At 40.8% G+C, this 16,642-nt stretch overlaps 1 protein-coding gene across 6 annotated transcripts in view; it reads right to left on the reverse strand.

The window, feature by feature from the left end:
• The window catches only part of PRR14L (proline rich 14 like), a 55,336-nt gene that overhangs the window by 15,849 nt on the left and 22,845 nt on the right, over positions 1–16,642 (reverse strand). For all 6 annotated transcript variants that reach the window (XM_073886845.1, XM_025858063.2, XM_025858061.2 and 3 more), the window contains one exon: positions 2,642–7,823. In XM_073886845.1, coding sequence (XP_073742946.1) covers positions 2,642–7,823 — 5,182 coding nt within the window. The remainder of the gene's footprint in view (positions 1–2,641; positions 7,824–16,642) is intronic.

Below are 16,642 nucleotides of genomic sequence, written 5' to 3' on the forward strand. Positions count from 1 at the left end.
TCTCTGTAAAAAAAAAAAAAAAAAAAAAAAAAAAAAAAAAAAAAAATCCTATAGAAACATAAATTAATTTAATATTTGTTAAGTCCTGCTTTCTTGGGTTACCAAATTTATCATGCTTAATATTTCTAAGTGTGTTTAGAAAAACAGCAAACTTCTCAACTTAAAGTCAAGGCATGTGATGATAAGGCACTTCTAGAGCCAAGAAGAAGGAAAAGTCCCTAGAAACTCCCCCCACCCCAACATTCCACTTGAATTAAATTAAAATAAATAAAACAAAATAGGGCGCCTGGGTGGCTCAGTTGGTTAAGCGACTGCCTTCGGCTCAGGTCATGATCCTGGAGTCCTGGGATCGAGTCCCACATCAGGCTCCCTGCTCGGCGGGGAGTCTGCTTCTCCTTCTGACCCTCTTCCCTCTCGTGCTCTCTATCTCTCATTCTCTCTCTCTCAAATAAATAAATAAAATCTTTAAAAAAAAATAAAACAAAATAAAATGCTAGACATAGGAAGGAAGGGAGAGAAAAAATATTCCATGCCAGGAAACAGAAAAGTCAGGGGGGGGAAAGAGTTCTGGATGAAGAAAAAGGGCCAAAGGCCGCACATCTTCACAGGGTGCAACAAAGAACTGGCCTATATTCGAACCTCAGGCATGAACATAGCATAGAGGAGAAGGTAACACAATTTAAAGCTGCATGTCAGACACTGAGCAGAGCATGGTTATGAGATTATAGAGGAATACTGACAAACCAGACAAAATAAAAGCAGTATACTATGATTTAAAACAATTTAAGTCACGGGCGCCTAGATGACTCAGTCAGTTAAATGTCTGCCTTCAGCTCTGGTCATGATCTCAGTGAGGGTCCTGGGATTGAGCCTCGTGTCGGGCTCCCTGCTCAGTGGAGCGTCTGCTTCTTCCTCTTCCTCTGCGCACCTCCCGCTGCGCTCTCTCTCGCTATCTCTCTTTCTCTCAAATAAATAAATAAAATCTTTCAACAAAATAAATAAAAAATAGAACAATTTGATTCATCCAAATGTATTTTTTGTGACTACACTGTAAGAACATTTTTCTATTAACTACAGGACAAGTACTTCGAAGATCATTCATCTCTCAATTTCCATCAGCCACATTCAGGTTCTGCGGTGTCCTTCTGAAACCCTTTGATTTAGTTAGTTTTCTGCTAAGACGGAACTTTGTAATATGCACCAGACAGCGTTTTAGTGACACAGAATGATTCTGCATAAGAGACTGCACAGACACATGAAGAACTAGGCCTCTCCCTAATTTTAAGGCTTTGCTGGTGTTGAATTTGATGAGGGCCAATTTAAAAAAATTTCAGTTTCTGTTTATTTGAGGGATTACAAATAGGAGGATTTATTATGCCTGAGACAGATCCTTAGGATATAACTCTCAAATTCTTTTTCCTCTTATTTCCAGTAAGGAGGTAAAATGAGGGGCACCTGGATGGCTCAGTTAAGCGTCCAACTCTCAATTTCAGCTCAGGTCTTGATCTCAGGGTTGTGGGATTGAGCCCCGTGTAGGGCACTGCACTCAGCAGGGAGTGTGCTGAGATTTTCTATCACCCTCTTGCCCCCCCTACTCTAAAATAAATGAAAACTTTAAAAAAAAAAGGTAAAATGATATTGGTGAAATTATTTTCAACTATTCTAAGTGGTCAAACCACTCTTCTCTAGCTCACTTAAAATTCTATAAACTGTACAACTATAGTATGTAAATGTCAATCTTTTTTTTTTTTTAAAGATTTTATTTATTTATTTGAGAGAGAGAGAATGAGAGATAGAGAGCACAAGAGGGAAGAGGGTCAGAGGGAGAAGCAGACTCCCTGCCGAGCAGGGAGCCCGATGCGGGACTTGATCCCAGGACTCCAGGATCATGACCTGAGCCGAAGGCAGTCGCTTAACCAACTGAGCCACCCAGGCGCCCTGTAAATGTCAATCTTTGAAGCCTCTCTGCTCCAGAGAGAAACCCAAAGGTTCATGAACTAGATTTGGTGATACCTACATAATTAGTTTATTTACTTAAGAAGTACTTATTCTGGGGGTGCCTGGGTGGCTCAGTCAGTTAAGTGTCTGCCTTTGGCTCAGTTCATGATCCCGGAGTCCTGAGACTGAGCCCTACATCGGGCTCCCCGCTCAGTGGAGAGCTTGCTTCTCCCTCTCCCTCTGCCTGCCGCTCCCCCTGCTGTGCTCTCTCTCTCTCTGTCAAATAAATAAATAACATCTTTAAAAAAAAAGTACTTATTCTGTATCCTTTATACATCAAACACCGAAGTAGTTGCTGACTGTATAATACTTTGTCAATAAGATATAGTTGGAAGCCATTATTTGTCACTATTTATAAGTCTTTGATGTGTAATGGTGTTCTTTGGAAGGCGGGGGCATGGGTAGAAGAGATTCAAAAGATTTGACGGTTTGCGAATGACACGGACAAAACATAGAATGGTAAAAATACAGGGGTAGATTCTGCAGGAAAATTAGAGGGGTCTACACTTAAGACTTACAGCTACATTTTCTCAGCAGAGATTTGTCAAGGTAAACAGAAAATGCAGACACAGAAACTCTAAATAGCCTTGCATTTCTAGCCCTCAACTTCCCCCAGAGGTTGAAAAGCAAACATGGATTTTACCTGCTCGTGGTGCTCAGAGTTGGCTGCCGCTTGCTGTGAGTGGAATGAAGAGTAGAGATTTCGAAGGGGCAGGCAGAAGGCCCATGCTGGCTCCAAATGGATAGCACTCGGCCCACCGAGTAGGGAAGAGAACAGAAGACCTTGTCTGCTATGGAGGCTGGAGATCTTAACCCTTTTAAGCCCTGTGTAAACTGGGTCATGAAGAGCCTCTGCATGGTAGGCATGTGACTAGAGAAGCTCCGTTTTTTTGTCCAGATTCGGTAACATCCAGGAGAACAAAGTGCTAGAAGTGTGTGAAGGCCAAGGACAGAGCAGCCTGCTCTGGTCTGGACCATGGCAGTGCCTCCATAGTCTTGGAGAGGACCTGGAGACTGTGAGGGAGCCTGGGCACATGTCTGACCATGGGGGCCAGTGTCTTCCCTGAATGTGGCCATCCCAGGACAACTGTGGGACAAGAAGAAAGAAAAGGTCCACTTGGGAGGCTGAGACAGGCACCTGGGGGCCTCTCCTAAGGTGAGCCTGGCTGGAGCACAGTGCTCAGGAAAAGTCCTTGGGGACTCGGTCATGCACTCAGAGCCCGATTTCATGAGAAAAGATACCGGGAAAATTTCGGAACCAAATAGCAGTGATGGCACCTTGTTGTTCAAATCTATGAAGCTCATTTTGATGGCTTCTAGCGAATAAAGTGTCAAAGGCTTACTGTTAAGTCTCTTATCCCATCCACTAGCTGCCAAATATGGATTTAGCTGCATTGTATTGTACGAAAAGCCATCCAGAAGCCTTTTGTATCTGAGCCGCGTGTAGCTTTTCGCCACTGGAAGAAGTTCCGCAGAACATCGCCGATATCTTAGTTTCTGGGCCTTTGTGGCTGGGACCAGTTTGGAGGCAAGAATGGACAGCTTGCTGAGTAAGGCTGATTCTTTGGTTGGCTTCCTAACATTCAGGCTCCTCAAGGGATGGCACGGAGTCGCCTTCTGCTTTGGTACGTGGCTCATTAAGCTCCTGGTTGGTTCTGTTTCGGGTTCCATTTGTGCGGGTGCAGGCACAGCACATGAACTGAGAAATCTGTGTGCTTTTGTGGGGATGGTTTCAGAGGAACTCTTTAAAAAGGCAGAACTTCTGATTTTACTTATTTTTTTCCCCATCTTGACTTGCTCCTGACAGGAGACTTTCTTACATGTTCTATGGGGCTGCTTCTTTAAGGGAAGCACTCTTTTCTGGTGTGAAGTGTTCCCAAAGGCACCGTGTATTTCATCACACCCAGCAGAGTTGGGGTCTTGTGCTTTCTGAGGGGCACCACGAAGGCAAGGGGCTGTGCATGACTCCATGGATCTTTTTAATGAATGACACAAGCTTTCCTCCTTTGGATCCTCCAACTTTTGGAACTGTGCAGCACTGCCGCCCGTGGCCAGCTGTGCTAGGGTGATTTTCTTCATCATGGTGGACTCACCTTTGCAATACTTAGCTTGGTTCTTATCTTTCAGCTCATCCGGTAACACGTTAGATGTACATTGTTCCAATACCGTGTATGCTCCTTTTTGATGTATATATTCCTCTTCATTCTGCAACATGTAGTCCAAAGCCCTCTGCCTTTGTTGCTCTTCAATATCAGCAAGCATCCTCTGGGATTTAGAGTGGGACTGAGAAATCTCTCTTTCTTTACGACCATGACCAGCCTCTCTGGTAATCATCTCCTCAGACTCTTCCCTGACAGTTACGTGACCCATGGGCCCCTTCTGATGTTCTTCAGTTTTTTCTCCTCTCAACTGAGTTTCTGTTTCCATTTTCAAAGGCAAATTTTGCATACCAATGTCTATTGTGACTCCTTTACCAGAATTACTCCCATCCCCTGGTTCTCCTTCCTTCTTCTCAAGCAGGACTGTGTGGTGCTCCACATTTTCACAAAGCATTTCACCATCTTTTGGTTTAAAAAGATTTTTCAGGTCAGTTTCTTCACTATTAACATTACTTTCTGAATTTTTGTGAGAAGGCAGATATGAAGGCATTATCTCAATGGATTTCAGGCTCCCTATGGGAACAGGGTTCTCATCTGGGCATCCAGAAGACAGCAACTCTTTTGAGGAAATTCCAAAGGTATTGTCCTTGTCAAACTCAGAATTTATTTCCAGTCTTGATCCTTCGATCATTCCTTGTGTTTCTCTAAGGGATGCTTCTTTAACTTGCTGTTCATGATGACTATAATCTAAGGACACATTTACTCTACCCAATGTTCTTATATTTGGTTCATGATCTGCAATAGACTCTAGCTCATGGGCACAAGAGTCTGGACACACTTCCATTTCACAGTCTTTTAACGATCTGCATACTTTCTCTTCACATGATTTTTTAATTTCCAGAGGCTCCCCTGTAGAGGAAGTAGCACCTGGGAAATCTGAGTCCTGGCCAATCATTCCGATAAATGCAGCATTCAGTTCTCCTCTCTGAGAAAGAGTACTCACTGAGGTTTCCTGTAACATCAGTCTATCCTGCCCTGCACCACCATCAAGGGTACTAGATGCTTTTAAGTCTAACATGCCTTCTGTAGACTTATTACTGCAGTTCGTGTAGATGATGTCTACCATGCCATCTGTGGACTCCTCACAACCAGAAATATGTTCAGAGTCTCCTTTCAAATCGCCTTTCTTTGAACTACCACTGGACAACGGGTTGTTACTGGCTGAACTAACTAGCAGATCCTTTTGGTTGTGGCTTACCTCTCTGTTAGGTTCTGTGACAGCCTCTCTCTCATCACCATCTGATGTCTCCTTAGCTGGTTTATCTTCATTTCTGCATTCATCTGGTCTATTTTGGTTACTCTGGCAGTCAAGGACTTCATCTGTTTTCTGATCAAGAGTTTCAACTGCTTGGCTCATGCTTTTGAAAGTGGAGAGCATAATAGTAAGAGACTGGTCCAACAATTTTTCAGGGCTTGGAATGTCTGCAGGTAAGTTTAGTTCTGGTGTGGCACAGTCAGAGATGTTATACTTGCAAAACACAGTCCCTTTAGGTACATCCTGTTCCTTTCCTTCCAACCATTCCTCACTGGGCGGGGTGTGACTGGTGGTGCGAATGGTCTTGTCTGAAGCTTCACTATTTAACACGCCTCCTGTCATTTCGTTTCGCATCTTATCTCCTGGGAGGCTGCCTTTAGTTTCTTCCCCAGCAAGTTCACTTCCCTCCAATGTGTAACTCACTTTATGGGTGCTACTTTCTGTGGAGTCTTCTCTTCCTTGGGAGTGGTGATTGCTGTGCCGAAATGCATCTTCACACTTGGTCATCAAAGAGTTTTCAACTTTTGGGATGATTCTGCTGGACTCAAAAGCAGCATAAGCAGAACACACGCTCTTTTCTTGTGCATTTTTACTTACACAATGACAGCGAGAGAGATCCTGAGACTGAACACTCTGACATTCCATAACAGAGACCTCTTGAGGCAAGCCTGCTGCTTCTTTCTTGCTTGAGAGAAGTCTGGAAGGTAGACCGACCATTCCAGAATCAGCCAGTTCATTTTTTCTTTCTAGGCTTCCTGGTTTGATGTTTAAGGTGGGGTTGTTTGAAGAGGCACCACAGGATTTGTCACCTGATGGAGAGATATCTTTCATTTTTACCTTCATGGGAATGGTTTGGGTATGAGCAATGACATCTGCTCCATCCTCTAATGGAGGGTGATGGCTCTGTTGGGAATCCTCGCTTGTTGCTAAAGGCATCTCTTTGTTAGCTGGCAACTTCGCGTGGTCTTGAGAATTAAGGGGCACTTGATTTAAAACACATTCACTTTCTATTTTGTTTAAAACCAGTTCATTGGTACAAGGAAGTTTATTCATCTCACAGGCTATGTTCTGTTTATCTAAATGTGAACTATCATCCTGTGTGGTCTGTATAGCTTGTTCTGACTCAGGTTTGTAATCAAATTCTAGGGATGGTGGTAACTGAGCAATATCTTTCTTGGGTTTTGATACCTCATTCATAAGACTTATCTGGTCCTCACGCATTAAACTCACAAGGGATTTTCTTTCAATCAGAAATTCATTATATGATGCTTCATTTAACTGGGTGTCGTCTTCCAGATTTCTCTGGGAGCGGAATGAGTTAGAGTCTTTACTGTAAATCTTTTCAGTTACCATATTGGGCTCTATAGTGGTTGTCTGTTCTGGCTCTTCAATCTGCATTAAGGAGGAAAAACTGCTCTCTTCAGAGTGTCTGCCTGAATGGCTCGTATCAGTAGAAGTTTCTCCATGGTCCTCATAGTTTGTCAAGCTACCCTGAATGTCTAAAGTGATTTTCAGATCATTTTTTTTTAACATTACTTCTGTGGCTTCAGTGAAAGAACCTGGCACTGAAGAACGAGGACTGTCTGTATGGATACTGCCCTGAACACAAGAGTCACCATGGGTATTCTCTTTGGGGGGGGCAACAGTCTCTTTTTCACCAGGACAATGACCACTAGCATCCTCTTCTGGTTGCCTGGCATTAACAAGAAAGAGTTGCCCTCTTTCACTCCTGGGGTTCAAAAACTGTTCATTTTCTTTTCTAGAAGCCACGTTCTTGCTTTGATCGTCCCCATCAAAACAGGAATTGTCTGTCTTTTCAGCAGATCTCTTTGGCAAGCCATCACCTTCAAAACCACTTGTTTCTAAGGATGGTGTCCTGGATTCCGGACCAGACAAACTTGAGAAATGTGAAATGCCAGAGTTTTCTTCTAAGGGTTCTACAACAACTACATTTCTCGTGGCTTTGGGACTGCCATGGGCAGAACTGTGTTTTTCATTATGGTGGCTGAGAATCTGTTGGTGATTGTCATCTGCTTCACAGACAAGGTTTAACTTACACAACTCTTCCTTCCCATTGTCCACTTTGGAAATGGCACTGCTCCCTGGTAACAATGACAACCAAGAAGGACAAGTTTTTAATTCTTCACATTCTTTTTCTTTAGAAGTTGCTTCTGTTAATCCAGGGTCCACAAAGGTTAAAGGCTCTAGGGAAACTAATGTGCTGGTTTCTGAAACCTCACCACTGGTCATGATTTTGTCTATTTCTGGGTATTCGCTGCACGCAGCTGAGAGACCTTTACTCACATTGCCATTCTTGTGTCCTTCATTATAATCCGTCTTAGTCCCATTGAGCTTCATACCTTGTACTTCTTCAGATTTTAGCAGAGTTCCAGTTGTAATTTCTACATTTCCTTCAGCACAAGAGAAATAAATCCAAATCAGTATGCAATCATAAAAAAATTAATCATGCAACCAGTAGCAACAAAAAAGACCCAACTCAAAAAGCAAATTACAAAGTTAGTGCACCGTACCATTGGCTTTGTTCTTTTATGCAAAATATGACAGAGGGCCAAAAGTGTACTTGGCTAATTTTGAACATCTGCCTTTCTCTAAGTGTTACTTATTTAAATGTACTTACTTGGCTGGACAATTGAATATGGAGACATACATGTAATCCAGAGTCTTAAGAAGCTTCCCTTCTAAAACATTAATAAAGCAGACCCACAATACAACAGCTTATACTATTCAACGACCATCTTCTTATTACTTGAATAATACTTAGTCATAAAGAAATTAGCTCTTTGAAAAAGAACAGTTTTACGTAAAACCTATGTAAAAGATAAATGTTAAAGTTGAATATTAGTTTTGAACTGAATTACTTACAGTAATTGCTTCCCTACAAGACTAGTCATGAGCTGGCATTTATGAAGCTGAGTGACAGATACATGTGGGTTTAGTATACTCTCCACTTTTCAATAAACTAAAATTTTTCTATTATGAAACATTAAAAAACAAAAAACCTTTTTGAGCAGAATGTAAATGCAATTCATAAAGAAGTTTTACTGTTCAGCGTCTCTGAAATTCTAGGTAAAAGATGCAGTATAAAGAAATTCCCCAAACTTGTTAATCTACAAACAAGTTTTTTATCCTTTCTTTTAGGAAAACACAGTTATGCTCCTACATGTGCATATGTGTATATGTATATTTGCATGCACACACATATGTAACAAGATACGAGCACTAAACAGATAAAGCTAAATGCAAATCAACCTAAAGATCTAATTCTCATTAGAATATAAACTCCGTGAGAGTAAGGATCATGTTTGTCTTGGTCTCTCCCTTTCCCTATTGCCCAGCATAATACCCAGTACAAAACAGCACTCAATAATCTGTGGAATTAATAAATGGTTAGGTCAAATCAACAAATGCTATCAATACCGTCTTCCTAGAGCTTCCCTATCCATTTCTCAACTGGTACTGAGAGCAGCAATTCTGAGAGAAAGAACAGCTACTCTGAAGGCAGGTGGGCTCTGTGATCTTACTTACCTCTCTGAGTTTCAGTTTCCTCCTTTGAAAAAGAGGGTACGAAGTACACTTACCTCAGTGTTACTTTGAGGATTAAATTAAATAATACATGTAAAACACCACCTGGTACAGTGCCTGCCATTTAAAGAAAAAGTGCTTTTCCTTTGTTCTGCTTTCTTTCTTATCTTACTGGACCTGAGAACAGTTAAAATGATAAACTTAATAACTATGCTAGGATAGGACACAGTGTTTAAAAATACTGGGAGTCAATAAATACTAGATGGATAAATGCATACTGGATTCCACAAGCTTGCACAGATTCCAATTACTGACATATTATGGCCTTGAAATCCTAACGCCCCACACAGTATTTATCTTTTTAAAACTAGCTTACTTTCCAAATCATAGCAGACAATTCTACCCTATTCATGAATTTCTAACTGTATTTACCCCAAGTGGTTTAGTGTATCTCTTCACTGGATACTATGGCACTAAGCCATTCATGTAAATTCTGGGCCTTTCCATGCTGGTCCAGCACCACCCTAGTTGAATCCTTCATTTTATCTGCTCAGGAAAACTGCAAAACTCTTCACCCATCCCCAAACTATTCACTATGCAAGGCACTTAAGGCAAGATTCTACCTCAGAGCCCTTACCTGCTAGAAGAACACCTGTTCTCAACTCAGTTGAGAATCTTAGGGAGGAGGCAGGGGAACAGTCATTTCCCAGGTAGTGTAACATTGAAGGCTGGGAGGAAAACAGGGGTTGTGTACAGCTTGAAAGCAAAAGGATACTCTACCTACTCTTTTACTTGGTTATAATTAACCACACTGACTTGGAAATCTCAAAGAATTTTAAAGGAGAGTTTGAGGCAATTATGTTTATTAGAAAGTTTTTTTTTTTTTAAGGTTTTATTTATTTGACAGAGAGAGAGACAGCAAGAGAGAGAAAACAAGCAAGGGGAGTGGGAGAGGGAGAAGCAGGCTTCCCGCCGAGCAGGGAGCCCGATGCAGGGCTCGATCCCAGGACCCTGGGATTATGACCTGAGCCGAAGGCAGACGCTTAACGACTGAGCCACCCAGGAGCCCCATTATTAGAAAGTTTTCTAAAGGCTATGGAATACTGACCCAGTCCTCTTCTGTAATATGGGGAGAAAGACGGTACCCACTTTGCAGTACTTGTAAAGATGAGTTAATACATGCAGAGCTCTTAGAAGTGCCAGAGTCCACACTTGGTTAAGGCTAGCCACTCCTTTGGGTTCCCACTCCCTTGCACAGTATCTCTATCAAAACCTCTGCGATATTGTTTCTCAAGTATTTGTTTAATATATCACCTCCGTGAGACTGGAGCTATTTGAGGGCAGAAATAGGATCTTAATGATCACTGTGGACTGAGTACCCAACACTGACCTTGGCACATAGCAGGTACATAATAGATGTTGTCTGAATGAAGAATGAGAAGGTTAGGGAAGTTGTTCAAAGTATTAGGTATACTCCATCCAGCGATTTCACTTCTGGGTATATATCTAAAGGAAATGAAATCACTATTCGGAAAAGATATCCGCACCCCCATGTTCATTCCAGCATTACTTATGGTGGGTGAGACACGAAAACAACCCTAAGTATCCACCAATGAATGAATGGATAAAGAAAATGTGGCATATTAAAAAAAAAGTATTTAGGTATACTGGAGGGTAAAACGTATTCTGTGAGGTATGAGCCCATTTTTAGAAACATAGGCATTTCATGACCTATGAAAGGCCCTAGATTTGTTGTTTTATAATAACCGTTTAGAAAGTGCTTATGTTTACAGGAACTGACAAACTAATCCTAAAACTCAAATGAAAATGCAAGGGACACATAACAGCCAAAATGATCTTGAAAAAGAATAAAGATGGTAGCCTCATACTTCCCGATTTCAAAAATAAAACAAAGTTGCAGTAATGGAGACAGTGTAGCACTGACACAGGATGGATTTAATAAAGAGCAAGGAAATTAGAACTGAGAATCCAGAAAGAAACTAACATTTAGAGTCAGTCAACTGATTTTTGACAAAGGGACCAAGAAGAACAGCTTTTCAACAAATGGCGCTGGGACAACTGGATATCCACATGCAAATGAATACATTAGGACCCTGTCTCACATCATACAAATAAATTAACTCAAAGTAGACCACAGACCTACATATAAGAGGTGAAACTATAAAACTCTTAGAAGAAAACACAAGAGTAAATCTTCATGATTTTGGTAATGATTTCTTAGCTAAGATACTGAAACACAGTGATAAAAAGACTGGTAAGTTAGACTTCATCAAAACTAAAATCTTGGGGCATCTGAGTGGCTCAGTCAGTTAAGCATCCAACTCTTTTTTTTTTTTTAAGATTTTATTTATTTGAGAGAGAGAGAGAGAGAGCAAGCATGGGCAAGGGGAGGAACAGAGGGAGAAACAGACTCCCTGCTGAGCAGGGAGCCTGATGCCGGGCTCGATCCCAGGACCCGGAGATCATGATCTGAACCGAAGGCAGACGCTTAACTGAGCCCGAATAAATAAAAAATCTTAAAAAAAAAAAAGAGAACTGAAAATTTATGTCCACAAAAAACCTATACACGAATGCTGACAACAGCATGATTAATAATAGCCAAAAAGTGGAAACAACCCAAATGTCCATCAGATAAATGGATACAATGGAATATTATTCAGCCATAAACATGAAGCACTTATATATGCTAGATCCTGGATGAACCTTAAAAATCTTTATGCCAAGTGAAAGCAGTCATAAAATACCAGGCCCCATTTATATAAAATGTCCAGAATGGCAAATCTATAGAGACAAGAGCAGATTAGTAGCTGGAAGAGGTTGGGGAGAAGGAAGAATGGAATGAACAATGAATGCTAATGGATACAAACAAGGATTCTTTAGGGAGTGATGAAAATTAAATTAGGGTTATGGTTGCATTCTGTAAGTATAGAAGAAAACCACTGAACTGTATACTTCAAATGGGCGAACTTTATAGCATGTAAATTATATCTCAATAAAATTGTTTTTTAAAAAATGCTTACACTCTAATCATAATACAGGTAATACAAGAAAACCTAAAGACTTTTTTTTGGTGTTATTTCCATATAACTATAACTGGGGACAGACATGCTGGATGTTGACAAGGATTCAATAGCATTTCTGTCAAAACCTTTTCCTGGATCAAAAAATTAAGTGGTTATACTGTGGACACTAAATATGACATCCGTTTTGGCATATCCTACATCTCATCCTCAGAAAGATGTGCAATGAGTTAGCAATATTGTAATGTCTTCTATAAAAGGAAGCTCTCCTGTGTGGAGGCTCACGAAGACTCCCTAGAGGGAAGACAGCAGACAACCCTATAAGCTATTGTCCCTCCTCAGCTTCTCTGACTACTGAACATCTGGCTTTCCAAATTATGGATTCAACTCCTTAACTGGAACTCATGTACTACTGGTCCCAAAGGGTACAACCACTCTGGAAAACTGTTTGGTAGTTTCTTACAAAATAAACACACTTTCCAAATGACCCAGCAGTGTCATGCCTAGGTATTCACCCAGGTGAAATGACAACTCATGTTCACACAAAACCTCATACACAAGTGTTCACTGCAACTTTACTCATAATTGCCCAAACTGGAAACTCAAATTTCCCTCAATGGGAAATAAACAAGCTGTGATACAACCAGACAACAGGATACTCTTCAGCAAGAAGCAGCAATGAAGTACTGATACACACAGCTATATGGATGAATCTTAAATGTGCGATGCTAAATGAAAGAAGCCAGATTCAAAGGCTTCTCCTCTGGGGCGCCTGGGTGGCTCAGTCATTAAGCATCTGCCTTCGGCCCAGGTCATGATCCCAGTGTCCTGGGATCGAGTCCCACATCGGGCTCCCCGCTCAGCAGGAAACCTGCTTCTCCCTCTCCCACTCCCCCTGCTTGTGTTCCCTCTCTCGCTGTGTCTCTTTCTGTCAAATAAATAAATAAAATCTTAAAAAAAAAAAAAGCCTTCTCCTCTATGATTACATTTATGGGACATTTTGGAAAACATAAAACTATAGGGACAGAAAAAAGATCAGTGGCTGCTAATGGCTGAGGCCGGCAAGAGAGATGCACTATAAAAGAAGCCTGTGAGAAATCACTGGGGTGATGGAAATGTTCTATATCTTGATTGTGGTGATAACTGCACAACTGTGTTTGTCCAAACTCACAGGGCTGTATATACACAAAAAAGGGTGAATTTTAGTGTAGGTAAATTATACCTTAATTTTTAAAAAAGATTTTATTTATTTACTTGACAGAGAGAGAGCGAGAGAGCACAAGCAGGGGGAACAGCAGGGGGAGAGGGAGAAGCAGGCTCCAGAGCCTGATGTGGGGCTTGATCCCAGGACCCTGGGATCATGACTTGAACCAAAGGCAGACACTTAACTGACTGATCCACCCAGGGGTCCCTATACCTTAACTTAAAAAAAGTAAAAACAAAAAAATCAGTACCCAAAATGTCCACACTTTTTTCATGTTGTCTATTAAATGGGTGTGGTACTGGCTGATTTTTCAACTTTTCTCCCCCTAAAATGCAAATTATAGGAGGACAATAACATAAATAAGGAATATAAACAGGAAATATTCTTTCCCAATTATATGTATTAAAAAGAATCAATAAACTCCAAGAATCTAGACACATACAAAGCATAAGGAGTTTATCGAGGGGGTTTCTTCCATCTACTTGTAATACTTAATTTATTTGTATAACATAGAGGGCTTTAAAAGATTGTTTCAACTCTAATTCTTCTAAATGATTCAAACTATCTAGTTCCAAAAATTATATAAAGTATCTTTTCTCTCCTTGACTGCTTTCAACTCTGCATCAAAATGTATTCCCTCCAATGCTCTTCCAATTTCTTGTGACTCTCCTACTTCAGAGAATTCCCAAATAAGCCCTCGTGGAGACTGCTACTGTGAGAATTAAGTCACAACCTTCCCAAACCAAGCCAGTTACAGGGAACTCAGGAAAAAAAAACACACACACAACAGAAACAAACAAAAAAACTTGATAATGTCAGTTCTATAAAATATTAAACAGAATTATGGTGAAAAAGCCACATTGGAAAAGCCACACTAGTAGAAGAGAGGCAGCAGAGGGTCTGACAGAACGACACCCTCCCTTTGTGAAATGGCCCCTCATCCAACACCCATCACAGCTCCCCCATGCCCATTTCTCACGGGCCTGCCCTACAGCAATCAAGAAATAAGGAATGATCTGCAAAATAGCATCCTACCAATTAAAGATGACTTTTGGTTAACACAAATGTCCTTTTAAAGCATTAAGCTTCTTCTAATTTCACCTGAGCTACAGCAGACATGACTGTAAAGAATCTAAAAATTCTGAATATCACACTAACTTGGAAGTACTGTGAACAGGACATTTATTTAGAGAAGAACAATACACCAAGGGCAGAGTGTGGCAGCCTTAGGTTCACTTGCTGAACACCTCAGTGCAGGGGACCCAAATTCATTCCTCAGCAAATTTATAAATTATCACACAGTGCTGACCTTTGAGGTGCCCCCATTCAGAATAAGCAAAATGGAATATAAATAAAACTCTGTAAGCAATTTGCACAGCATTCAACAGAGCAGAGATTTAAAACAAAAGTAGGAAGGGTATACTAGTTTTTATCAGGGAAATCTACATCTAAAATGTGTGGGACCAGGATCTGGAGCAGAGTGAAAATTCTGCAGCTGGGGCTCCCAGAGGGAGTGTACAACCAAGTTTCCAAGAAACATCATTTACTTCTCAGTTCTGTAGGAAATGACGGGTTGCCAGATGCTTTACCTTAACCCTGGCAAAGTGAGCTGAGATGCTGGCCACATTACAGGACAGCATGTGCATCTGTTTAACAGAAATCGGCAGCAGCTTGTGTGTTCATGTCTTTCAAAGACCTGCCTTCATAGAATCTTCCTTTCTGCTTGCTATGACTGGTTGGGCGGAGGCTGTTTCCTCATGTGTAACAAAGGGACACCTTAGAAGGCTCTCTGGGGACTGAATGGAAGAACATCAGTCAGGCACTACGTCACTGCTGCTAAAAACTCTAGTAGAGCTGCTGTTGTCAAGTTCCTCCATCTAAAACTGAGAACCTTACACACAGCTTTGGAGAAAGAAAAGTAATTCATTTTCCCAATTTAAGTCATTAAAGAATGGTATTAGCTCAGGAAGAAAAATGCCACAAAGTAGCTTATCTGAAGAGCTCATCTTATCCATGTCCAATGTAGACCAGATTTTTTGGTGGACAGTAACCAGGTAAATCTGAGAAGGCAGATTTCCTTATAGAAAATAACTGATTCTCCTGTTTTTATTTTTTTTTAAAGATTTTATTTTTTTAAGTAATCTCTACACCCAACGTGGGGCTCGAACCTACAACTCCAAGATCAAGAGTTACATACTCTACTGACCAAGTCAGCCAGGCACCCTTTTTAAAAAAAAATTTTTTTTCTTTATTAAGTAATCTCTATGCCCAAATGGGGCTCAAATTCACGACCCCGAGATCAAGAGTTGCATGCTCTATCAACTGAGCTGGTCAGGCACCCCCTAATTCTCCTGTTTAAAGGTCAGTTCAGTATAAATGAAAGTGTAGTTCAACAAATAGACACTAAACTTGTGCTAAGATGTGGGTGAAAATACACCAAAAATATACCAAAGACTCAATATAGCAATACTGGAGCCCTGCTGAAAAGATATTTGGGGCTAAAATGGTCCCAAGTAAGGCCCTAGGAACTGCGTAAGACATGTACAAAAGGACATTTCTCATCCTCAGAGTTTTAATCTATACTGGACCAGCCAAGCCTTTGAGCCACAGAGGAAATCTCCAGCAGCAGGAAGCAGGGTGATAAAGTGGGACAAGTACCCTTTCTCATAAGGACAATTTGTGCTTCCTTTTCTGTCTGGGCTGCCAAGAAGCAGAGAGTCAAATCTGATGTTTTATCACAAAATGTTCATATAATTAAACATACTTGCTATATTTTCCTTTTTTTTTGTGGTTTTGATTACTCTATATTTTCAACTTTAATTGCATAACATATAGACATAGTCCTTTCTAAAGTTACCTAAGATTATTTTCAGCCTGGGGAGAAAATCTTGGCGCAGCACTCTTTCTTTGGGTCTCAGCTTCCTCCTCAATCAATCAATCAATCAATCTAAAGGTGATATCTCAGATGCCTATATCCATTCATTGTTTTGAGAAGCAAAACAAAGTAATGGAAATGAAACTGTTTTGACAGTTGACCTGGAGTGAACGCTTTCTCCCATCCCTGTCCAGGGGAACAGGAACAGGATGCACTCCACAGTGTTCAACTGGACTGGGTCAATTCCTCCCCATTCATGTTAACCTTTCCAAACAGGCAGTTTAGTTTTATAAAATCAAATAAAAGTTCTCACATCAATAGGGATTCTATATAAAAGGGGAGGCTTTATATTCATTCATTACATAAAACTGGGTGGCTCAGTTGGTTAAGTGTCTGCCTTCAGTTCAGGTCATGATCCCAGGGTTCTGGGATCCAGCCCTGCATCAGGCTCCCTGCTCAGCAAAGAGTCTGCTTCTTCATCTGTTCCTCCCCCTCCCCATGTTTGCTTGGTGTGCCCTCTCTCTCAAAAAAAAAATCTTAAAAAAAAAAAAAAAGTTAAAAAAATTA

The sequence above is a fragment of the Callorhinus ursinus genome, unplaced genomic scaffold, assembly GCF_003265705.2.
Source record: "Callorhinus ursinus isolate GAN/ISIS: 27379988/994484 unplaced genomic scaffold, GSC_fseal_2.0 scaffold72, whole genome shotgun sequence".
NCBI classification, from domain to species: domain Eukaryota; kingdom Metazoa; phylum Chordata; class Mammalia; order Carnivora; family Otariidae; genus Callorhinus; species Callorhinus ursinus.